Source organism: Neopsephotus bourkii, unplaced genomic scaffold (assembly GCF_033783945.1).
Source record: "Neopsephotus bourkii isolate Nb327-2 ecotype Australia unplaced genomic scaffold, CSIRO-AGI_Nbou_v1 NB_369, whole genome shotgun sequence".
NCBI classification, from domain to species: Eukaryota; Metazoa; Chordata; class Aves; order Psittaciformes; family Psittacidae; genus Neopsephotus; species Neopsephotus bourkii.
The window spans coordinates 18,214-39,508 of NW_026900875.1; the positions used below are offsets into that span (position 1 = coordinate 18,214).

The following is a 21,295-nucleotide window of genomic DNA, read 5'->3' on the forward strand; positions in this document are numbered from 1 at the left end:
AGGGGCACCCCAGGGTCCAGGGTGAGAGGGGGGGGCATAGGGAGCTTTTGGGCGGTCCACACCCCACGCCCTGCACTGTCAAATTGGGTGCCTGGGCATGTACCCCACACTGTGGCAGATGGGTTTGTGCCCGGGTGGGCAGAGTGGGAAGGGGCCGTGGGCCTGGGGGGATCGCTCGCCCAGACGATGATTAGAAGGAGCCGAGGTTATGTCGCCGCGCATTAAGGCTGTCCCTGCTGAGCACCACTGCTGCGGGGGGACCCCTTCGTGAACCGCCCGTGTACCCCCCCCCAGGGGCCCCTAGCCCCTCACACCAGCACCCCCGTCATGCCACCGTCTCCAACACGTCACCATCCTGCCCCCCACTGAGTGCACTGCACGCACACATGAGGGGTGCGCTGGCACCGAGTCAGGGGGGCCCTGTGTCACAGGGGAACACACTGTGTAGAGGTCACACCCAGGTGGGTCTGGGTACCACAGACATCCTACAGCAGGCACCCCAACGCAGATGCCGGAGACACCTCGACTTTGGGTGCCACCCCAAGCCATGTCCCAGAGATGCCTGGCTCCCGGGGTTAGCATGCACTGCAGACACCAAGGCCACACACGGGGATCCATGTCCCATGGATGTTTATGCTCATGGTCCCCAGTTTGCTGCTGCCATGTGCCGCACGGACAGCGCTGTGCCACCCACCTTCCTCGGTCCCTGTCACACCAGGACACCACCCCCCACCTCCATGCCAGCCCCATCTATGCCATGTCCAGGCGGGCAACCCCTGCTCAAATGGGGCACAGGGTCCTGGCTGCCACGTCCCACCCGAGCCTGCGAAAACCCAACTAAGGCAGGCGGGCGGCGGCATCGAGGTGCGGGGGGGGGCAAGGATGCACTCTCGATCCCGCGCCGCCGGCTCCCCAGCAGACGCCAGGCGTGCGAGCACCCGGTGTAAGCCGCCCCCAGCCCTGCCAGAGGCCGGCTCCCCTCACGGTTCATCGGCAGGACACGGGTGGCGGCCGCCGCACCTCCCTGCCCCCGAAAGCCGTCGTGAGAGGGGGGAGGAGCGGCCGGAGGCTGCAGCACCGCGGCCTCTTCGGTGGTTGAGTCTGCGCAGCTCTTGAGACTGATGCTGCAGCCGCGGAGGGCCCGGTGAGGCCCCGCTGTCCCACGCCTCGGGGCTTTCGAACGGGGGCCTCCGGGCCGGGGCCATCTGTGGCTGTAGCCGTGACAGAGACCGTAGAGTGCGCGGAGTCATCCGCGGCCTCGCAGCTCCCCCTACCGACACCTTCGGCATGGGCACCCCAGCGGAGGGAACCATGCGCCCTGGCAGCCCTCCACTGCTGTGCCCCGCCCCGTTGCATTGCCCCCGCCCTGCAATGCAGCTCCGCTGCAGCGCTCCCCCATCTCACCGCACCCCCTTTGCAATGCCCCACCCCGTAACTGACGGGCGCGCAGGGCAGCCTACAGCGGGAAACCGGCGGCACCGGGACCAGCGGGCTCTAGGGCCGCGCGGAGCCCCGCCGCCGGTCCGCAGCAGTGCGCAGGCGCGGGAATCGCCCCATGTGACCTGAGGCTACTTCCTCCCCACGGCGGAAGCGCTCCCGCGCGGTGGTGGTGGGTCTGTGTTAGTGGTGCGTGTGGTGCGGAGGAGCGGGGCCGCTGCCATGGCCGGGATCCTCTTCGAGGACATCTTTGACGTGAAGGACATCGACCCCGAGGGGAAGAAGTTCGACCGTGGTGAGTGGGGCCCTGCTGCTCCTCGGCGCTGCCTTCCCGCGCCGTCCTGTGCCCCCCCTCAGCCTGCTGCGGGACCCCTCCGCCCTGCCCGTCGGCGGTGGCTCCTCACTGTACCTGCCATTTGCCCACCGTGTGTTGCCGCACGCCGGTGCGTGCTTCTTCCCCAGGCCGGCTCCCCGGTGCGTACCGCTCCCGTGGTTCTCCCTGTCTGTGCGTGCAGAGGCCTGCTCCCAGGCCCTGGTACCCAGCCCTGGGCCCACCCCTGAGCATCCCTTTCCCCCAATAGCTCGGGAGCTAACCAGGGGTGGGTGGGAGCCCTGTTCCCACTCAGTCACTGGGGTCTTCTCTGTGCTTGTCCCTGACTGCTGCTCTCCACAGTGTCCCGCCTGCACTGTGAGAGCGAGTCCTTCAAGATGGACCTCATCCTGGATGTGAACATCCAGATCTACCCCGTGGACCTCGGTAAGCCATTGGGCTGCTAGTCCAGAGGGTGCCAAGCCTGAGCCAGTATCACCTTGGGTGGATTAGGTTAGAGGGGCGTGCTGGTGCTTGGAGGAGGGTGGCTAAATTAGCTATGAGCAAGGAATGAGCTGCCTCAGACTTCCTTGGGCCCCTGTGTTTGCCTCCAGGAGGTACTGGGCACTCTCAGCATGCTGGTGTTGAACTGGGTTGTGGTTTGCCATACTGAATGTGTTTGGGCTTGTCCCCAGAGATGCTGTCTAGTGAAACTGCCTCATCTGGTGGCAACAAAGCTTTGAGGGAGACCTTAAAAATGAGCTTCTGTGACTAAATATATTAGGTGGAAAAGAGTCTTATCCTCAGTGAAACACAGAAGAGCTGGTGTTGCTGTTGCAGGGTCTTGCACTTGCTGCCCATGGTTCAGCCAAGTCCTCTGGGACTGTCCCCATGAATATCTTGTTGTATGCCATGAAAACAGCAGCAGTGGTGCCCTGGTGGCTCTGTTCTGTCTGTGGTGGTGACCAGTATCCGTGGGGAGCAGGGAGACAAATGCTTCAGGATGACCTTTTTCTTGTTCCTCAGTCCTGTTGGAGAACTGAAGGCAGAGACGGGTTTGTGCTAAACCTGCCAGGACATCTTCTTGCCACCACACTGAGATCTGGTGCGGCTGTACCCTCACCTTCTCACTGCTCCTCTGCCCTCTCTTCCCAGGGGACAAATTCCGCCTGGTTATTGCCAGCACCTTGTATGAAGATGGCACACTGGATGATGGCGAGTACAACCCCACAGATGACAGGCCGTCCAGGTATGGGGGTCCAGCTGGGAACACAGGTGTGTCAGGGGGGTGAGGTGCTGGGGTTCCTTCTCTCAAAGAATGCTCAACTGGAGGAATACCTGAATTTGACTCTTCTCAGGGCAGACCAGTTCGAGTATGTGATGTACGGCAAGGTGTACAGGATTGAGGGGGATGAGACCTCCACGGAGGCAGCCACACGCCTGTAAGTGCTTACTGGTGGGAGCAGGGGAACGTGGAGCTCGGGGGGTGGAGCTCGGGAGGCATTGGGATCTCAGTCCAGGTTTCTTGTAGCATTTTTCACTCTAACTGCTCCTCTTCTCCTACCCCAGCTCTGCCTACGTGTCCTATGGGGGGCTGCTCATGCGGCTGCAGGGAGATGCAAACAACCTGCATGGGTTTGAAGTGGACTCTCGAGTTTACCTGCTGATGAAGAAGCTGGCCTTCTAGGAAATTTCCTGTCTTTGTGGGCTGCCCCAGAGATGTTCTGCTGGCAAGCAAACAGGAGCCCTGTGATCCCAAATCCCACCTCCGTGTCCATGTTGTCTGGCCCTTCTGGAACTGGGGAAGAGGGAGCAGTCCCCCTCCAAATCCTGGCTTCTTCTGACTCTTGGGATCTGCAGCCCCCCTTGCAAGGAGAGGGGTGCCTGATAACTGAGTGGAGACCAGCTGGTTCTGCAGTCCTGGCTCTGGCCAGGGGCAGCTGGACTGGCACAGCCACGTCTCTGCCTTAGGGCTGGGCACCATTTCCTAAGGAACCATACTGAGGCAAGCTGGGCTTGTTGATTAAACTAGGATATGTTTTCTGGATCTGTCTCTGCTGGCTGAGGCTGTTGGGGAGCGGATGCGCCTGTGCGGGGGGCCAGAGAGAGCCTGTACCACTTTCCCAAAGGATGGGCAGTACAAACCTGCCCCGGGCTGTCCTGTGCCGTCCCTCCGGGTGCTGCACGCTGGGGCTAGGCACCGGCAGGCAGGTGCACGCGGTGAGGTGCCGGCCAGAGCCCGCCTGCCCTGCAGCGCTGTCGGCTGCCGCGGGAGGGAGCTGGGCGCTGCGGGGAGAGCCAGAGCGGCTGCGGCTTATTGAGGTGAGGCCCTTGGGGTGTGCAAGCCCCTGGCAGGGCCACAGCGGCGGCAGGAAAGGACACAAACAGCCCGTTATAAAAATAGCTCTTTAATTGTAAAGCATTCACAGTAGAGGTGCCTGCCTGGGTGGGAGCAGAGCATGTGCCCAGTGCGTGGGTGTTGCTGCTGTCTGTCTCCGTGGGCTGCGTGGGCACAGCAGGCTTAAACAGCAGCCAACCCTTTCCCTGTGGGCACCTTCCTGGGTACCCAGAGCACAGCTAGGCATCTGGCTGTGAGCCCTATGCACAGCCTCATCAGGCCCTGCACCGAGGGTCTGTGCCAGCTGCCTGGCCTTGCTTGCACAAGTCCTTTGCCAGGTCGTGGAAGAAGAAGCGCAGCTTGCCCTGCACCAGCTGCCGGTAAGTGAGGAAGATGCCAGTGATGTGGGTCTGCTCCATGGAGCGTGGGGAGCAGCCTGGCTCCCAGGGGCCTGCCTGAGGGTTGAGAGTGTGACAAGAGATGACAAATGCCACCATACCCAGTGCAGTGCAGCCAGCGCTGCCCCAGGATATTCTGGCCCAAGGTGGGAGGCCTCACCTCCCAGCTGAAGGTCTGCAGGAGCAGGAGGAAGGAGTTGGCGTGTTGGTAAAGCTGGCTCAGCTGCCTGGCCCCGCACGGCTCGGTCACCTGGCCCTGGGCACCCACCACAGCGCCCACCAGCAGTGCCATGTCACACAGGATCTCCCGCCGCTTGGTCTCGTTCTGTGGGAGCAGGCAGCAAGCAGGCTGATCCCAGGCCTGGCTCATTTCTATGCCCACCCTAGGTCTGGAGGGGGGTTCTCTATCCCCCGTACTACCAAGTGTGCTCACAGACATCTTGTCTGGCACTTACGGTGCCTCTGCCAAACCAGAATTTCCTTCTTGAGCCCTGTGAGCACCGCAGTGCCAGCACCATCCTCCCAGCCCCTCTCACCGATTTGGATTTCCACTGCTGGAGGCTGAAGTCCACCAAGGGCAGCACTGCAGGACAGCTGAGTGCAGGCAGCACCTGGCACTCTCCCTGTGGGGAACAGGAGATGCTGAGGTGAGATACCAGGAGCTGTGCCCACCACTCGTCTTGGGTTCGGGGGGCACTGTATCCTCACCACTCTCTTCTCCATGTCCTTGGCCTCCCCAATGTACTTCTGTATGAGTCTGTTGTCGCAGACCAGCCGTGTTGAGCTGGCATGGCCCTCTTCCATGTGCAGGAGAAAGGATGTGAGGAGGAGCAGCCCTGGGGGAGACTGGGTTACCTTGGGCACCATGCCATCCTCCCCGTTCAGGTCCAGCCCTGTGGCCATGCCTGCAGTGGCAACCCTCACCCCAGCCCGTTGGTGGCTTTATTGGCCCGATGGGGGGGGATGCAGGGAGAGGTGTAGGGGGGGCTGCGGGAGGGCGTGAGGTGCTGCACCCCTGTCAGTTAGCACAGGTGCCAGGAAGAGCCAGTGTTTCTGTGCTGGTGGTGTGTGCCAAGGGCCGCACAGCCACATTTGTACCAGGGTTTTCAGCTGGGCTGCTAGCGGGGAGCAGAGCCACGCTCCCTGCACAGCCAGGGCCAGGCCTCCGAATCTATGCCAGGAGCAGCTCTGGGTGTCACGTGCACTATGGGGAATCCCTGCCTGCAGCATCCTGCAGTGTGCAGCTGCTCACCGCTGCTCTGGCCAAGAGCTCGCCTTCCCCAGCGCTGCTGGCATGCTGCTGCCAAGGATGTCTCTTGGCCAGGCAGCTGCAGCATCCTGGCACTAGGCGTCTCCTCTCCAAACACCCTGTGTGCATCCACCTGCCTTGGCACTACACCTGTCCCCAGAAGGCCTTTGCACAGTCTGTTCCCTAGGGCAGGCATGGAGAGATGCTCGCCTGCCCATGAGCGCTGGTAGGAGCCAGGTCCAAGCAAACCAGAGCCACACTGGAGGTTTGCTGCCCACCTGTGGGGCTCATCTCCTGGGGTACCCACGCAGCGGACGCTTGGGTTGTACAGCCATGGTGTCTGCTGCCAAAGCAATGCCCCTTCCTGCTCGCTCCCGTCCCCCCTTTTGGCTGCGCACTCACTGTTCAGCTCCATGCTCAGCTGGGGGCTTCGGCCCTGCATCTTCCACCCTGGGGCCAGCGGCTGCTCCCTGCCTCCCGTCCCCCTTCCATGGAGGGCGGTGGTGGCGCGGGCTCCCCGCGAGCTGCCCAGTGGGAATGGAAGACCGGGGGCCGGGATTGCCCCCGGGACGGGACGGGACGGGACGGGACAGCACAGCACGGCGCGGCGCGGCGCTCCGGCTCCGGCCTGGCCGCCCAGCCGAGGCAGCGCGATTTCCTGTTGTGTCGCCACTGACCTTCAGGCAAAACTGCCGCGGGGGCCCCGGGCCCGGGGGACGGCTTCCTGCCTCCGGCCGCTTCCTCCCTTGGCGCAGGGCGTAGGGAAGGCGTCCCTGGGGCTGCTCACCTGGCCCCTGGCCTGAGCGCTTGGCTGCTGGCACTCCAGCGGTCAGCGCCTCAGCTGTGCCTGGCCACGGGGTGAAGGTGGCCCTGGTACCTGCAGAACGGATGGCATGGGTGACACTGGGATCATCACCCCGACAGGTCCCTGCGCCTGGCTTTGGCAGCCAGGCATGAAGGCTACCAAAAGCCCTGAACTGGAGATCGGTTCAACCCCTGCAACCCTCACTCACAGGCAGACCTCATCCCTGGTCAACTTTATCCAGGGGTGAACCCCAACCCTGGTGATCCTCACCCAGAGGTGGAACCCAACCCCAGTGAACCTTGCCCAGAGGTGGGCTCTGCTCCCTGCATCCAGCACCCAGGGGTGACTCAGGATCCTGGAGATCTGTGATGTGGCTGTGATGCATGGGGACCCCTCCGAGCCAGGGAAGGTGATGGAGTCCAGGGGTTTGTCTGGCACGTGGTCCCCTGGGGCTGTTTCACCAGACGTACTGGTTGTGGATGGGTGAAGTACCCACGGATACCCCCTTCCTGTATAGGAGAAGCACTGGGGGTCTGTCCACCACCAGGCCCTGGCATGGCTGTCACATCCCCCCTGGCAAACCCAGCCCCTGCCCTAGAGCACCCTGGCTGCTGGGGTGAGGGGTGCACACACCCATACCTGCGTATACATGCATGTGTGTGCCCAAATAGCACACGTACGAACACCCCCTACGTGCACCCTCAGACCTGTGTATGCACACGCACGCTTCCTGTGGCACGTGTCAGGATGCACGCTCTGATAACTCTGGGAGCCAGGCAGCCCTCCGCACGCTTCCCTTTGGCGGGGGACCCCTCCAGCTAATGTCCTCTAGCTCCTGGTCTCCCTGCAGCCTTGCACTTCCTTCTCACACCACTGCTCTAGCACACTCCCACCCCTGTCCCTGTGGCCAGCGGTTCCCGGCAGTGCCTGGCCGGGTGACAGCAGTCGGAGTAAACACCTCAGCCCTGCTCTGCCTGCCCCATGCCCTGCTCAGCCCCCAGAGCCCACCTTGCAGGTCATGGGGTGCCCAGCGGGTGCTGTGTCTGCAGGGATGAGGCTGGCAGCCTGGCTCACGTGGGGCACCCCTGGTGGGAGCCATGAGCACTGGGGTCAAACGCCGCCAGGCTTCCCCTGCACGGCCGTGCCTCGTCTCTGCGGACGTGACAAGCTGCAAACACGCCTGACAGCACCCTCAGCCCCTCTGACAGTGCTGGCCTCGCTCCTGCCACTGGCCCCGTGTCAGTCCCTGCCATGCGCAGGTCCCCATCCCTCCCAGGGAGCAAAGCCATTGATGGTGCCAGGCTGGAGGGCTGCAGTGCGCTGCACTCCCTACTTATACTCATCACTAGGCAGATGGATCCATCGAGGGAAACCAGACAGCTGCTGGAAACTGGAAGTCTGCTGGACACCAGTGGGCACCAAGGCATCCAAGCTGCCTTCAGCAGCCCCTTTACTTCAAAATGCTCTTTTTGAGCCATGCCAGAAGCTGGTGGGCAGCAGGAGCCCGTTCCTGTGGGCAGCTGGTATTCCTCTGCTGAGAAGGGCATTGCCAGTGTTTGCTGACAACAGCAGGCAGACAGAAGAGGATGTGGGGGGAGCCCCTGCTGCTGGTCCGCTTTGTTTCCCACAGCCCAAATCCAGAGATGCTGCATGCTGTTTAAGGAAGGGGGGTGAGGGTCAGAGAGCTCGCTGTGGCATGGAGGCTCTGGCCGAGGTGAGCAGGTATCTGGCAGGGGGCAGGAAGCTGGGGGGGGGGGGGGGTGTTGCTGTGAGGCTGTGCAGCTGGCCAGATCCTGGTGCCAAGTTTCCCACCTCTCCTTACAGGGTGCAAAGTGCCGGGAATCCCACTGCGGGGGGCGGCTGTTTGCACCCACTTCGCCAAGGTGCTGACGGTAGCCGGAGGTGCCAGGCGGAAGGGGGTGGACGGGACGACATGTGGCACAGCTGCTGACCCGCAGGCCACCCAGATGTGCTCGGTGGGCACCCCCAGGGATGTCAGTGCAAGGCGGGGGGGGCATGGGAAGCAAACCTGGGCTTCCAGGGACAGGGAGGGGGGTCCCAACCCCCTTTGAAGCCCCCATGAAAGGGTCCGGCATAAAGGGAGGAGAAAGTCAAAGGAACAAAGCAAGCAGCTAATCCCGGCGTGAGCAAACAGCCCCGTTTGCTCAGGGCACAGCTGGCCCCGGGACCAGGGAAAAGAGCACAGCAGCGTTGTGGGAGAGCCAGGCAGCGGGGGACCCTCTACCACAGCCGGTCCGCTCCCTGGGTGCGGGCAACCCCGGGGACTGGGTGCCCCCTGACCCCTCCGGCCCATTTCACATTTGCATATTGCCAATAAACATCCGTGGTCGGATCCTGCTCCCCATGCCCTCTGCACCACGCTCTGCTCCCGGCCAGCCCGTCCCACGGTATTGCTGGGCATATGGGCTTGCAAAGGGCACCTTGGCTGGGGTGCTGCAGCTCACGGGGTGATGCTGGCAGGGTTTTCCCCATCTTTCCTAATTCCCAGCAGGCTGCCCGGCACCCAGCGCAAAGCCCTGGGTACTGTCCAGAGGATGCTCATGGGTGAACCCTGCATCCGCTCCATTTCACCTTGTGCCAATGGCTCTGCTGGAATTTGGGGTGACCCCATTGTGTCCCCTTCTCCTATCCTGCTCCTCAGCTGAGCTCCCCACCATAATGAGGGGCACAGGGGGTGCCGGGAGGGCACCTAAGGCCTCTGCCTCCATCCCGCGGGGTGGTGAATGGGTTAATGCCAGGCGGCCGAGCCGCAGGTGGGCGCAAGAATGAAATTCCTTCTCGCTGTCCTGCGAAGTCTGGGCACAAATATTTGTCTGCATGTCCGGTGGGGAGGGGGGAGACCACCATCAATCTGGGAGTTTGCTAATCCCCATGCCAAACACAGCCCTCCATGCCCCCCACCTTCCCCCTGCTGGGGTTGCCCCACAGCAAGGGGAGGAGCAGGCATTTGGGGCCAAGGAAACACCAGCACCTTTGGGTGCTCCTATAAGCAGGGAGCTCTATGGCGTTGACGGGTGCTAGAAGCAGGTACGGTACTCCAGGACAAAGCCAGGATCTGCTTGGCATGGCAGATGAGGCTGCTTTGGGGTCTCCATCCTGCTCCCTGAGCTGTGCCTGCTGCAGCAGCCCAGGATGAAGAGAGCCCCAACCATCCCCGCCATGCCAGCAATGCACCCTCCATAATAAAGTCCATGTGTTCACAGACAGAAAACAGCCACTTTCCACGTCCTCCATCACTCCCCCAAACTGCATCCCCATCCCTGTACCTGCCACCCCCAAACCCCCCTCCATCCCCAGACCCCCCTGGCTTTCGTCTGGGGCAGCCCAGTGCTGCAAGCCGCCTACCAGTTGTGCAAATATTGCTGGAACGGCTGTAATCCCCGTGTCCAACGTGAATTATGAGATATTTCCACCCATTACGACAGCCCCCCCTCCCCACCCTGCCGCGTGTGTGCGAGGCCGGGGGGATTAGTCACGGTGCAAGCCGCAATCGGCTCAAAGCTTTGGGGAGGCTGACGGCTCTCTGCACCCTTGGTCGGCCGAGGGGGGCTCCTTTTGGCAAGAGGGAGTGCCCCTTGCGCCTTCCTGGCTCTTGGTTCATGGCTGCTGGGGTGCCCGGGAGGCGGTGGGAAGGGGCCCGGGGTGTGCGGTTTTGCCTCGTCCCCATCCCCGGGGAGCAGAGGCTCCTTCCTGCCGCCGGAGCCCTGCTCATGTTCAAAGCCGCAAGCAGGCAGCAGCTAATGAGGCCAGACAATAGGGAGCTGCGTGGGGCAGGAGGCTGGCGAGGGCCTCTGTGACACCCGCATGCCAGGCACGGCCCTAGCACCGCGGCCCACAGAACCTTCTGCAGGACCCTTGCCACCGGGCAGGGCACGTGCCCACAAAGCCCTGGTGGCTGTTCTGGAGGGTGTCATCAGGACGTCCCACCCGTCCTGTGCTAGGGTGGCACCCACAGGGGACACCGTTTCCCCACCCAGGGAGAAGCTGGGTGCCTGCTCTGGTAGAGGTGCGGAAGGGTGCGGGTGCCTGGCAGGGTGGCCGGGGCTGTCCATGGCCAGCCGGCTCCATCCCCATGTGGTTCCAGCTGCCCACAGCCGGCAGCCCCGTTGGGGATGTGCCGGCGCCAGGCCTGGCGCTGGAGGGCCTCAGAGCCGCCTTTGTGCAGGGCGCTGCCGGCACACATGTGCGGGTGCTGGGAAGCAGCTGCTGGGACCCGGACCCGGACCCTTTCCCAAGTGCCGGCGCCATCCTCCTCCCAGTCAGCCCAGAGCCCCCCGATGTTCTGTCAAGCCACCCTCTGCCCTCACATGGAGGCACTCCATGGCATGTCCAGGGGCAGCCACGGTTGTGGATGAGGGATGCCCAGGCACGGCTGGGGCATCCCTTTATCCATTTCACCCCTGCCTGCACGCTTCCGTTGCAGTGGTGATGCCCCTTCCCTGAGCAGGGCTGCCCTCCTGCAATGCCAGGCCCTGTGCCAACATACCACCCCCGTCCCAGCCCGGCAGTGCCAGGCCACCCTCACTGCCCCCCTTTCCCTCACGCTGCCACCCCGTGCCTCAGTTTCCCCCATGCCGAGCACTGCAGACAAGCGGATTCCCTGTCTCTCCTTCCTTTCCCTGGGAAAGGGGAGGGAGCTTCCCCTGCCGCTTCCCTGCTTCCCCGCGTCCCGCAGCCGAGCCAGGAGACTGTGACGAGCTCTGGGTTCGCGGAGCCAGCAACAGATTCCTGGCACCGGCGGAGCGTCCGGGAACCATCACCCGCCTCCTCCCTGCTCGGCCCTGCTCACGTCCCGCCGTCCCCCAGGGCCGCTGCCGTGCCGCAGTGGACATCGTGCTGCGACGCTGGCACGGCCTCGGAGAACCCAGCCTTCCCCTGCCCATTGTGCTGCCGGATCCCAGACCAGCAGGAACGCTGGGAGAGAAGAGCGGGGACAGGTCAGTGGTACTGCGGGGGACAGCAGGGAGGGCACGGGGCCAGGGGGTACCATGCTATCAGGCATGGTCTCCATGTGCAGAAAGTCCTTGGAAGCACCAGGGCACTGGGCATTGCCATGCCCAGGGAATGCCTGAGGCCCTGGCAGTGTCCCAGCCCTGGCAATGCCGTGGGCCATCCCACTGGGGGAAGACCATCTGCTCCTCACTGCCTCCTGCCAGCACCAGCTCCTGCCATAGGCAGATCCCCAGCATGGCCAAGGCCCCACAGCCCCGCTGCCCTTGCTGGAGAGGTGCCCACTGCTCAGGGATACGTGCCAAACAGGGGCAGGGAACGGGATGGGGCGGCTGCGACCAGGCTGGGGATAGTCAGCTCCATGTGGGCTGGCACTGGGGGCACAGGGTGGTGGGCTGCAATCCCCCCCAGCTGCTTGCCGGGCCATGGGGAGGCCCAGGAGGAGCCTTCTAGGGAGGCAGGGGCCTGTTGTGCTCCAGCTGTGCCGTGTTTCCCTAGCTACACTGCGCAGCTGGCCGGGTGTTTGTACCGCCCGGAGTTGATTTTGGCAGCTCCGCATTTCCCCCTCCTCCCTTCCCCATGCGCCTTCCCCTCCGGGGGCGCCTGCCCGCCATGCACCCGCCACCCGTCCCTGCCACCCTCGGTGCAGGTCTCAAGGCAGGGACACGGGTCGCACACACAACAGCCCCCTCCCAGCAGTGTGTGCCTCAGTTTCCTCAGCTGGGTGATGCTCTCCCCAGGCTTTTCCATGCTGTGCGCTCACTGCCCACCATCTTCACCAGCTCAGGCACATGTGGGTGATGAGCAGGACTGGTGCTGGGTGCTGCTCTCAGCCTCTTCCACAGCTGCCCCCTCCCCAGGCAAGGTAACCCGGGCACCCAGGATCCTGTCCCACCGCAGCCACTGTCACTGGTGGGCAGCAGCCCAGGGTCCTGCCCTGAAGCCTTCTTCTGCCCAGGATAGACATCAGCCAGAAGGATTTAGGGGTTTCGAGGGCACAAGCTGTGGGGTGCATCTGACTTTGCAGAATGCATTGTGGGTTGGAGGGGTGCAGCATGCTTCAGGGGCCCATGCTCAGGGCTGCTGGGGATGGAGGATCTTTACATCCTGAGGAAAGGCTGGCTGCATGGGAGAGGTCTGCAGGGGGTCCATGTGCCACAGGGAACGGTGCGGATGGATGGAGCCCTGCAGCGCCCCGTGTCCTGGAGTGCCAAGTGGCCTGAGAATGGGGCGGCTGGATAGAGGAATCCCCAGGCTGCCCCATGCCTTGGAGGCCCTATAAGCCCTGGGAGTGCTATATGGATGGGAAGGTCCCAGGGTGCCCTGTGGCCAGAACATGCCCCATGCTAGGGAAGAGCATATGGATTGAGGAGGGGAGCATTTGAATGAGGGTGCTCCACAGATGCCTTGTTCCCAAGGAGGCTTATGTGGATGAGGGACTCCCTAGTGGTTCATATGCATGGGGGCATGCCCGGGAAGTCCAGTGCCCAGGAACACCCCGAGCTCTGTGGAAGGAATGTGGATAGCGGTGTCTCCACAGTGTCCTGTGTCCCGGGGTGTTATGTGGATTGCACGGTTGGGTGTTCTCAAGCTGCCCAGCTCCTGGGTGTGCCCCGTGCCCTGCAGGAGTGTATGTGGATGAAGGCATCCCTCAGAGGATGTGGATGAAGGCATCCCTCACGTGCCCTGGGGCTAGCATGTGAGGGGGGATGCTCTGCACCCGGGGGTACCCGAAGCCCGGGGGAGGGGGGCAGTGGATGGGGGGGTCCCCGTGCCTGGCGGGTTCGGTGCCCGAGGTGCGCCCCCCCGGGGTGCCGCGGGATGGCCCTCGCCCGGCGGGTTCGGTGCCCGAGGGGGTTTTCAGAGCTCGGCGGGGGCTCGTCCCCCCCCGACTGGTCGCTGCCTGCGCCTCATTAGCGGGGCCTTTGTTTGCACAGGGCTCGCAGCTCCCGCTTGCCCATGCCGCCGCCTATAAAGCGGAGCCGGAGCCGGCGGCCGGGCAGAGGCGGCGGCAGCACCCGGCAGCTCCCGGCCCCCCCTCCCCGCCCCCGGCCGCCTGCCCGCCCTGGCCGGCCGGCACGATGCGCGCCGCGCTGCTCCTGCTGCTCGCCCTGCTCCTGTTGCTGCCCGGCCGCGCCGCCCGCCCCAAGCTCGCCCTGCCCATCCGGCCTGACACGGACCCGCTGCCCCCCGGAGGGGCGGCAGGTAGGAGACCCCCTTCCCTCCTCCGCTCCAGCCACCCCCCGTCCTGTACCAAGCCGCTGCCGCGCCCCCCTTCGTATGTCCCTCTTCGTCCACCCCCTCCCTGCCACCCGCACCTCCGTCCTTGCACCACATGCCTGCACCTCCCTTTCCTCCCCTTGTCTTGCACCGCGCATCCCGCTCCGGGTTCCCCGGGTGGTCGGGACCGGCACCGGGAGCAGCACCGGGAGCGGGAGCGGTCGCGGTCGCCGTGCCCAGCGGGCGGCGGGGCGGTGCCGGCAGCTGTCCGGGGCTGCGGCAGGGGGGTGTTCGCGGCCCAGAGGTGACGGGGGCGACGGTGGTGGTGGCGGTGGGGTCTCCGCAGGCTGCGCCTTCGGGGGTCACTTCTATGCCCTGGAGGAGACGTGGCACCCGGACCTGGGGGAGCCCTTCGGGGTCATGCGCTGCGTTATCTGCCACTGCGAGCCGGTGAGTGCCCTTGTACCCCCCTTCCCGAGGGACATTCCTTCAGGACCCGGCCCTGCTGGGAGGGAGCTGGAAGAGGGGGAGTTTTCGTCCCCTTCATCCAATACAGCCCCTCCTCACGGAGAAGGGAAGCGGGGATCCCTCCAGCCAGCCGGACACCTGGATGTCCTCCCCCGCGGCAGCAGGGGGAAGAAGGGGGTTTAAAGGATCAGGCTTCATTCCTCCTCCACCTCCTCGGGGATGGCCCCCGGCCCCCTCCTTCCCTCCGAGCAGCCCCCAGGGGCCGGGGCTGGCGGGGCCGCGCACAGCTGGGCAAGGGGCTGGGGGCCGTGGGGAGGGGGCCCGGGCTTGGCTGGCGTTCAGGCAGCTGGGGGCTGCGCAAGGTGTCCGTGCTGCCCGCGGGGGCTCCAGATGGGCTGGGGGGGGTTGGCCCGGGGGGGGGCAGGCATTGACACGGCTCTCCCGGGCTTTTCCCACAGCAGAGGAACCGCCGAGGGAAGCCAGCAGGAAAAGTGAACTGCAAGAACATGAAGCAGGACTGCCCGGTACCCGCCTGCCCACGGGCCACGCTGCTACCCGGGCACTGCTGCCACACCTGCCCCAAAGGTGAGGCCAGCGGCTGCCTCCCTGCAGGAGGGTCCTCCGTGGGTTGGGGAATGGGGCACTGCACGCACACCTCCTAAAAGGGCTGCTTGCTTTGTTATGGGGCTTGTCATTGCCCTGAGGGATGCTTGCAAGGTGGTGGTCATGTGGAAACCCTGGTGGGAACAGCTGTCCCCACACCACCCTGGAAGGGGTGTCAGGAGGGTGCTTAGGGCTCAACACCCTGCCTGTCCATCTGCCTGTACCCAGTATGGCCCACATGGCAGCTCAGAGCCCCACGGTGATTCACAGGGCACATCTCAGTCTGTCTTTGGAGGGGATATTTATTATTGCCTCCCCCCCTCCGAGCTCTTGGGCACAAGCAGCGTGGTGCAGTGGTCTCCCCTGTGCCCATCTCATGCCAGCTTTGCCAGGACCGCCAGAGAAGAGTCCCACACTTGCCGTCGACACCTTCGAGTACTTCCAGGACAAGGAGGATGACCTGGACAAGCCCTACAATGACCGCTCCTACCTCAGCTCTGAGGGGCTGGCCCGTGATGATGCCCGCACAGGTGAGTTGCCCACCCAGGCAGGCAGCAGTGGTTTGGACACCCCCGCACCCCGTGCTCCCCACCGTCATCAACACCTTCTCCCCAGAGTTCGTGGCCTTGCTGACGAGCGGTGGCCCAGACCTGTGGCACCCGACGTCCAGTGCGGTGGCCAAGGCTCGCTTCACCCTGCTGCGCTCCTACCTGCTCTTCTCCATCAGCTACGAGCGGTGAGTCCTGCTCCCTGTTGTTTACCCAGGCTGTCACAGCGGGCACCCACCGCCCAGAAAAGGGGGGGATGCAGAATTGCTTGTGCCTCAGTTTCCCTTCCGACCTCCCCCCGCGGTGCCACAGCCTTGCACTGGCAGGGTGAGCGATTTGGGGAGGGGTCGGTGTGCTGGGGGTCCAGCCTGGGCGAGCAGCCGGGATTTCGGCACACCCACGGCGCCGGCCGGGCCTCACCCCTTCGCCTCCAGGTCTGGAGCGTGAACAAACGGGAACGGCTCCAGGACTCCATGGAGGACGCGGGCGCAGCGGGGCAGAGGCGCTGTGCCGCCCGCAGGCTCTGCCGCCGGGATCCCCCATCCTCGCCGTGCCCTCCTCGGACGCCCGGCGGCGGCTGAGCCGCTCCTCTCCTTCCCTTCCTCCTTCCTGCTCCAGTTTCTTCTGCTCTTCCTTGCTTCCAGGCCCCTTTGCATAGTAAAGTGGTGACTAATTTCCAGCTCCAACCGGGGGAGCCAAACGGAGCCGAAAACGCTCCTAATTTACAGCCGGGCCCAAGCGTTCGGCTCCTGGCGGGTCCTGCTCTGCCGCCGTTCCCTGTGGGGACCCCGCTCCTGCCCCGAGCCTCTTTGGCACCGCTCCGGGGCAGGGGAGCCCAGGGGAGCAGTGCCGAGCTGGCACCTGGCAGCATGGCATGCCGGGTGTGGGCTGGCAGAGCGTGACGCTTGGGACCCCACAAGGGGATGTCACCCTTCTCTTGCCCACCCCATATCTCTTAGTGTGCCCTCCCCGATGCACCCTGTGCCCAGTCCTGAGGGAGGGTGGTGCCAGGGTACACGGGGCCGGGCGGGAGGTTCTTGCTCACCCCCTGGGTGCCCGCAGGCTGGGGCGGCCGAGCCGGGTGCGTTTCAGTGACCCTGAGGGCAACGTGTTGTTCGAACACCCCGTGCAGAAGAGCGCTGCCTCCGAGGATGGCATGGTGAGAGGGGAAGGGAGGGCGCGGGGCACGGTACCCCTTCCTCTCCCTCCCTGGGTATGCGGTGGCCTCTGCCGCTGCCCAGCCCTGCCGTCACCCACAGCTCTGCGGGATGTGGAGGACAGTGTCCAAGGCCAACGTCCAGCTGCTGAGGGGGGAGCAACTCCGTGTGTCCCTTGTCACCCGAACACAGCCCTCTGGAGAGGTCCATGGGCACATCCTCAAGCACCGGGCACTCTTTGCTGGTCAGTCCTGCTCCCGCCTGCCGAGCCGGTGGGTGCCCAGCATGATGCCTCTCACACCTCCTCTCCCCACACAGAGACATTCAGTGCCATCCTGACCTCATCGGACCCCACACACCTCGGTGCGGGGGGCATGGCCATGCTGACGTTGAGTGACGCAGAGAACAACCTGCACTTCATCCTCATGGCCCGGGGGCTGCTGGAGCCTGGTGCCGGGGGTGAGGGTGGGCACAAGCACCTTGCGGGTCCTGGCAGTACTGGGGGCTGGGAAGTCCATGGCATGGATGTAGCTTGGGGTGCGGGAGTCAGGGTGGGTGCATGGGCTGGGTGTAGGGCTCAGGGTGGTTATAGGGGCTGTGCATGGGAGAGGTGGCAGTGAGGTGTTCATAGAGGTTGTTGCATGATTTAGGGTCTGCAGTAGTTGGGGTGTGTGTGGTGTGTACCTATGGGGGGCCATGGGGCCAGGGGATACTGGAAAGCATCTGGGAAGGGGAGATCAGTATGCGGAAGAACGGATTTAGGATGTGGGTTGTGCAAGGATTTGAAGAGTGCAGAGGGGAATGGTGGGGGTCATTGTGAGCACAGTGTCCAAGCATGCAGGACAGTGGGGATCAGATGCTGGGGTTTGGTGGTAGTGGACACAGAAGGTGGGTTTGGGGGGCAGAGGGACAGTGGTCACAGGCCCCATCCAGTGGGTCTAACCCCCTCTGCCATGGCCAGAATCCCCCTCGGTTCCGCTGCGGGTGCGGATCCTGCACGAGGGCCAGACACTGCGGGAGGTCCATGCCAACATTACCGTGGAGGTAAAACCCTCTGTTCCCCCATGTTGCCCAGGCAGCCACAGTGCCCTCCGTGCCGGGGCTGAGCTGTGGCACTGTGACTGCCCCTGGCAGGATCCTGACTTTGCAGAGGTACTGAGCGAGCTCTCTGCCCGTGAGCTGCAGTGGTTGGTGCAGGGGCAGCTCCGCATCGTGGCTGAGACCGAGGGCTGGCATGCGCGCCAGCTAGCAGGCACCATCACCACGCGCCGCAGCTGTGACAGTGAGCATGGGGCAGGCACCCTAGGGTGCAGGAGGGGTGCCTGGGGCCCCCATGCCGACCTTCTCCCCTGCCCTGTGTCTCTCTCCCTGGGTTGAAGCCATACAAAGTGTGCTGTGTGGAGCAGACGCCTTGCTGCCAACCAAGACAGGGGCTGCAGGCTCAGCCAAGCTGGCACTGCACGAGAATGGCACCCTGGAGTACCAGGTAGGTTGGGACACCTATGTCCCTCTAGGGGATCCCAGGGGGCATCTCTCCCTTTGGCACTGCTCCTCAGCATCCTGCCCGCAGGTGCAGGTGGTGGGCACTGCCAGTGAGGTGGTGGGCATCACGCTGGAGACCAAACCCCGGCGGAAGAGCAAGAGGAACATCCTGTTTGACATGACACCCAGCTACAAGGACGGGCTGGTGAGCACTCAGTGGCACTGGGGGGGTTAACACGGGAACTTTGGATGAGTCCCCATCCCAACCTGTGTGGTTTCCTGTGGTGCCAGGCCTGGGGCACCTGGCAGAACCCCAGTGCCCGCGATGCCCACATGCTGCTGCAGAATGAGCTCTTCCTCAACGTGGCCACCAAGGACTGGGCAGAGGGTGAGCTGCGGGGCCAAGTCATCTCCTTGCCCTACAGCGGGCTGCTCGTCCGCTACACAGGTACCGGGGGGCACTGAGGGTGGTAACGGGGGGCAGTGGGGCAGCCCCCACCCCCTGCTGCCTCCCATGGCTCCTGTCTGTGCGCAGAGATGCCGGTGGTGCTGGCGGGGCAGCTGGTGTCCCCCCCGGTGGGCAGTGGTGCAGGGGGGCATGCCTGGCTCTTGCTGGATGAGCACTGCCACCTGCACTACGAGATCTCGGTGGCGGGGCTGGGCCGCCCGGCCGATGGCACCATCAGTGCCCATCTCCACGGTGTGGCTGAGCTGGGCGAGATGGGCACGCGGCCCCACCAGCACAAGCGCCTGCTCAAGGGTTTCTACAGCACCGAGGTGAGGCGGGCACCTGGTTGGGGAGCTCCATGGTGGGGCTGGACCAGCCCTCATGTGCTTCCCTCTGGTGCCCCTCTCACCCTGGCAGGCTCAGGGGGTGGTGAAGGACCTGGATGCTGACCTGCTGCAGCACCTGGCGCAGGGCACTGCCTTCCTGCAAGTCAGCACCAAAGCCCACCCTAATGGAGAAATGCGAGGACGGGTAGGTCCTCATCTGCACAGGTCCACATGACACACATCTGTTCCCGTCCCCACCACTGCCTGCGGTCCCCAGATGGATGGTACTGCTGGAGCAGTGTGGGAAGGGCACAGGAAGGAGCCCATGCTGTGGAATAGTCCCAGCACCCCAGTGTGATCTGTGCTGTGGTCGTGGGTGCTGCTTCCACCAGCCCTGTCCATGGAGGGCATCTGGGCATTGGTATGGGAAGAGGATCCCCAGGCAGTGCCAACCCTGTTGCCTCTCTCCAGGTGCACATCCCCAACCAGTGCCATGCAGGAGGGACGCGCCTGGCCCCGGGGGAAGCCCTGGGGGAGGCCGAGCTCCCTGAGGGCACCAAGACCAGGGACCTGGAGCAGCTGAAGAGGGACCCCAACTCCTGCTTCTTTGAGGGGCAGCACCGGGCACACGGCACTCGATGGGCACCCGACTATGACAAGAAGTGCTCCATCTGCAGCTGCCAGGTACGGGCTAGGGGTGCATGCTGGGGGGGGGGGGCAGCACTGTAAGTAGTGCCCCCTGTGACAAGCACTGACCTGCTGCCCCCAGAAGCGCACGGTGATTTGCGACCCCATCCTGTGCCAGCCCCTCAACTGCACCCGCCAGCTGCACCCCGAGGATCTGTGTTGCCCCATCTGTGAAGGTACCTGGGGGACAGGGGGTCCCAGGCCAGGGGGCTGGGGGAGCAGGGGCTTCCCTATGGGAGCAAGGGGGCGAGCCCCTCTCTGAGCCTGTGCTGCTGGCACTGTGTACACCTCATGGCCTTCCTCGATCTTTCCAGAGAAGAAGACTGGGCAGGAGGAGCTGAAGCTGGAGCGGGCACGGGACAGCAGTGAAGGTGAGTTCCAGCAGGCATGGGCTGAGGGGGCTGCTCTGCCCATCTCCAAGAGGGCTGTGCCCACCCCTCCTTCATATTTCTTCTCTTCCTCTCCCAGGCTGCTACTTCGATGGGGACAAGACCTGGCGAGGCTCTGGCACCCGCTGGCATCCTGTTGTGCCCCCCTTTGGCCTCATCAAATGTGCCATCTGCACCTGCAAGGCGAGTGCTAGTCCCAGCTCACCCCCTGCCTCACAGCCTGGTGTGGTGGCAGAGCTCCTCCAGGACCCATGGGTGCCCACAGCTACTGGTCACTGTAGCAGGGTCTCAAGCCAGGGAGAGGGTCTTGTGTTGACTGCCTCAGTGCACTCCCTGCAGGGCACCACGGGTGAAGTACACTGCGAGAAGGTGCAGTGCCCGCGGCTCACCTGTGCCAACCCTGTGCGTGCCAGCCCCTCCGACTGCTGCAAGCAGTGCCCAGGTACCTGCACCCCCTCCTGCTCTATGGTCTCCCAGCACAGCCCCTGCATGCCACCACTGGCAGTGCCACAAGGCCTGGCAGCTTCCCAGTGCCTTTCCCTGCAGCCCCAGAGAAGAGTGTCCCTGAGCTGGCCGACACCATGCAGGCAGACGGGCCACGGGCATGCCGCTTCGGGCGCCGCTGGTACCTCAACAATGAGAGCTGGCATCCCTCCGTGCCCCCCTTTGGAGAAATGAAGTGTATCCTGTGCTGGTGTGTGGTGAGTGGCAGCAGGGGAAGGAGCCCCTGTGCCAGTCCACAGTACTTCAGGGATGGGAGACCAGTCCAGGGTAGCTACATCCTGAGAAGCCACCAGCCACCGGATCCCCATGCTCAGACCCTCTTTCTGCCCCACAGTCGGGGGAGACACACTGCCAGCGCCAGGAGTGCCCACCAGCTGCCTGCACCAGCCCTGCCAGGAGGGACAACCCCTGCTGCGCCAAGTGCCGAGGTGAGTACTGCTGCTCCCCCAGACACCCTGTGGTGGCCTCTGCACCTTCCCAGCTCCCTTGGTGCGGAGCCAGGGCTGTGACCAACCCAAATGCCCTCCTGGCACCTGCCATGCCCACCTCTCAGCCCCACTTTCCCCTCTCCTGCAGCCTCGGATGCTCCCGTGGATGCACGGGAGAAGGTTCATGATGCCAGGGCAGAGGCATGGAGCCGCTGAGCAGTGACTGCTGCCCAGAGTGGGGCGAGCACACAGTGAGGCTGGGCGGCTGTGGGGGGGTCCTGGCTGCCCATTGCCCCCATGCAGGGCAGGGGCCACAGAGGAGCACAGCACCCAGCCTGGGCACCCCTTGTGGCCTGGCCACGGTGCCAGGGCTGTCCTGCCTACTGATGTCCCTGGCCAGTGGCTGGGCTGGTGGAGGCACCCACTGCCCTTCCGTTTCGAGCCCCCTCGGCCAGTGGGCGCAGTGGGCATGGTGCCCGCCTTGTACATAGTGTAAAATCCCTCCAGCCCCTGTCTCCCTGTGCCCC

General features: G+C 64.2%; 3 protein-coding genes across 12 annotated transcripts; 2 read left to right on the forward strand and 1 right to left on the reverse strand.

The window, feature by feature from the left end:
- Nucleotides 1-1,611: 1,611 nt before the first annotated feature.
- On the forward strand, nt 1,612-3,791 carry POLR2H (RNA polymerase II, I and III subunit H). Of its 4 annotated transcripts, none has more exons than XM_061348654.1 (5): nt 1,612-1,732; nt 2,111-2,194; nt 2,903-2,996; nt 3,106-3,189; nt 3,317-3,791. In XM_061348654.1, the coding sequence occupies exons 1-5, from the start codon at nt 1,660-1,662 to the stop codon at nt 3,432-3,434; spliced, it is 453 nt and encodes a 150-aa protein (XP_061204638.1). In that variant the 5' UTR covers nt 1,612-1,659; the 3' UTR covers nt 3,435-3,791. The 4 variants fall into 4 exon arrangements, with proteins under 4 accessions (XP_061204638.1, XP_061204639.1, XP_061204642.1 ...); XM_061348656.1 differs by lacking the exon at nt 1,612-1,732 and adding an exon at nt 1,852-1,911; XM_061348655.1 differs by lacking the exon at nt 2,111-2,194.
- Nucleotides 3,792-4,139: 348 nt separating this feature from the next.
- THPO (thrombopoietin) lies at nt 4,140-6,290 on the reverse strand. Of its 2 annotated transcripts, XM_061348649.1 has the most exons (5): nt 6,135-6,290; nt 5,192-5,319; nt 5,020-5,106; nt 4,644-4,808; nt 4,140-4,540 (listed from the first exon to the last, which is right to left on the reverse strand). In XM_061348649.1, the coding sequence occupies exons 1-5, from the start codon at nt 6,172-6,174 to the stop codon at nt 4,361-4,363; spliced, it is 600 nt and encodes a 199-aa protein (XP_061204633.1). In that variant the 5' UTR covers nt 6,175-6,290; the 3' UTR covers nt 4,140-4,360. The 2 variants fall into 2 exon arrangements, with proteins under 2 accessions (XP_061204633.1, XP_061204632.1); XM_061348648.1 differs by lacking the exon at nt 6,135-6,290 and having other exon boundaries at nt 5,192-5,440.
- A 5,070-nt stretch (nt 6,291-11,360) lies between these two features.
- Nucleotides 11,361-21,085, forward strand: CHRD (chordin). 6 transcript variants are annotated; one of them, XM_061348662.1, is made up of 24 exons: nt 11,361-11,495; nt 13,446-13,713; nt 14,075-14,178; nt 14,655-14,781; nt 15,183-15,329; nt 15,415-15,535; nt 16,410-16,506; nt 16,607-16,748; nt 16,823-16,969; nt 17,466-17,548; nt 17,639-17,786; nt 17,884-17,990; nt 18,075-18,191; nt 18,278-18,434; nt 18,522-18,763; nt 18,852-18,965; nt 19,232-19,444; nt 19,530-19,623; nt 19,762-19,818; nt 19,916-20,019; nt 20,176-20,278; nt 20,383-20,537; nt 20,675-20,768; nt 20,917-21,085. In XM_061348662.1, exons 2-24 carry the CDS (start codon nt 13,590-13,592, stop codon nt 20,982-20,984), a joined length of 2,865 nt encoding a protein of 954 aa, XP_061204646.1. In that variant the 5' UTR covers nt 11,361-11,495; nt 13,446-13,589; the 3' UTR covers nt 20,985-21,085. The 6 variants fall into 6 exon arrangements, with proteins under 6 accessions (XP_061204646.1, XP_061204647.1, XP_061204648.1 ...); XM_061348663.1 differs by having other exon boundaries at nt 16,823-16,963; XM_061348664.1 differs by having other exon boundaries at nt 15,192-15,329; nt 16,823-16,963.
- Nucleotides 21,086-21,295: the final 210 nt, after the last annotated feature.

Excerpts from the sequence above, each read along its gene's own strand:
- POLR2H (XM_061348654.1), top strand. The coding sequence starts at position 1,660 with ATGGCCGGGATCCTCTTCGAGGACATCTTTGACGTGAAGGACATCGAC. Across the intron at positions 1,733-2,110 it reads GGGGAAGAAGTTCGACCGTG|TGTCCCGCCTGCACTGTGAG; the intron begins GTGAGTGGGGCC and ends TGCTCTCCACAG. Across the intron at positions 3,190-3,316 it reads ACGGAGGCAGCCACACGCCT|CTCTGCCTACGTGTCCTATG; the intron begins GTAAGTGCTTAC and ends CTCCTACCCCAG.
- THPO (XM_061348648.1), bottom strand. The coding sequence starts at position 5,386 with ATGGCCACAGGGCTGGACCTGAACGGGGAGGATGGCATGGTGCCCAAG. Across the intron at positions 5,107-5,191 it reads AGGACATGGAGAAGAGAGTG|GGAGAGTGCCAGGTGCTGCC; the intron begins GTGAGGATACAG and ends TGTTCCCCACAG. Across the intron at positions 4,541-4,643 it reads TGCAGACCTTCAGCTGGGAG|GCAGGCCCCTGGGAGCCAGG; the intron begins GTGAGGCCTCCC and ends CTCAACCCTCAG.
- CHRD (XM_061348659.1), top strand. The coding sequence starts at position 13,789 with ATGTCCCTCTTCGTCCACCCCCTCCCTGCCACCCGCACCTCCGTCCTT. Across the intron at positions 16,749-16,822 it reads GCACCGGGCACTCTTTGCTG|AGACATTCAGTGCCATCCTG; the intron begins GTCAGTCCTGCT and ends CTCCCCACACAG. Across the intron at positions 19,624-19,761 it reads GTGTTGCCCCATCTGTGAAG|AGAAGAAGACTGGGCAGGAG; the intron begins GTACCTGGGGGA and ends CGATCTTTCCAG.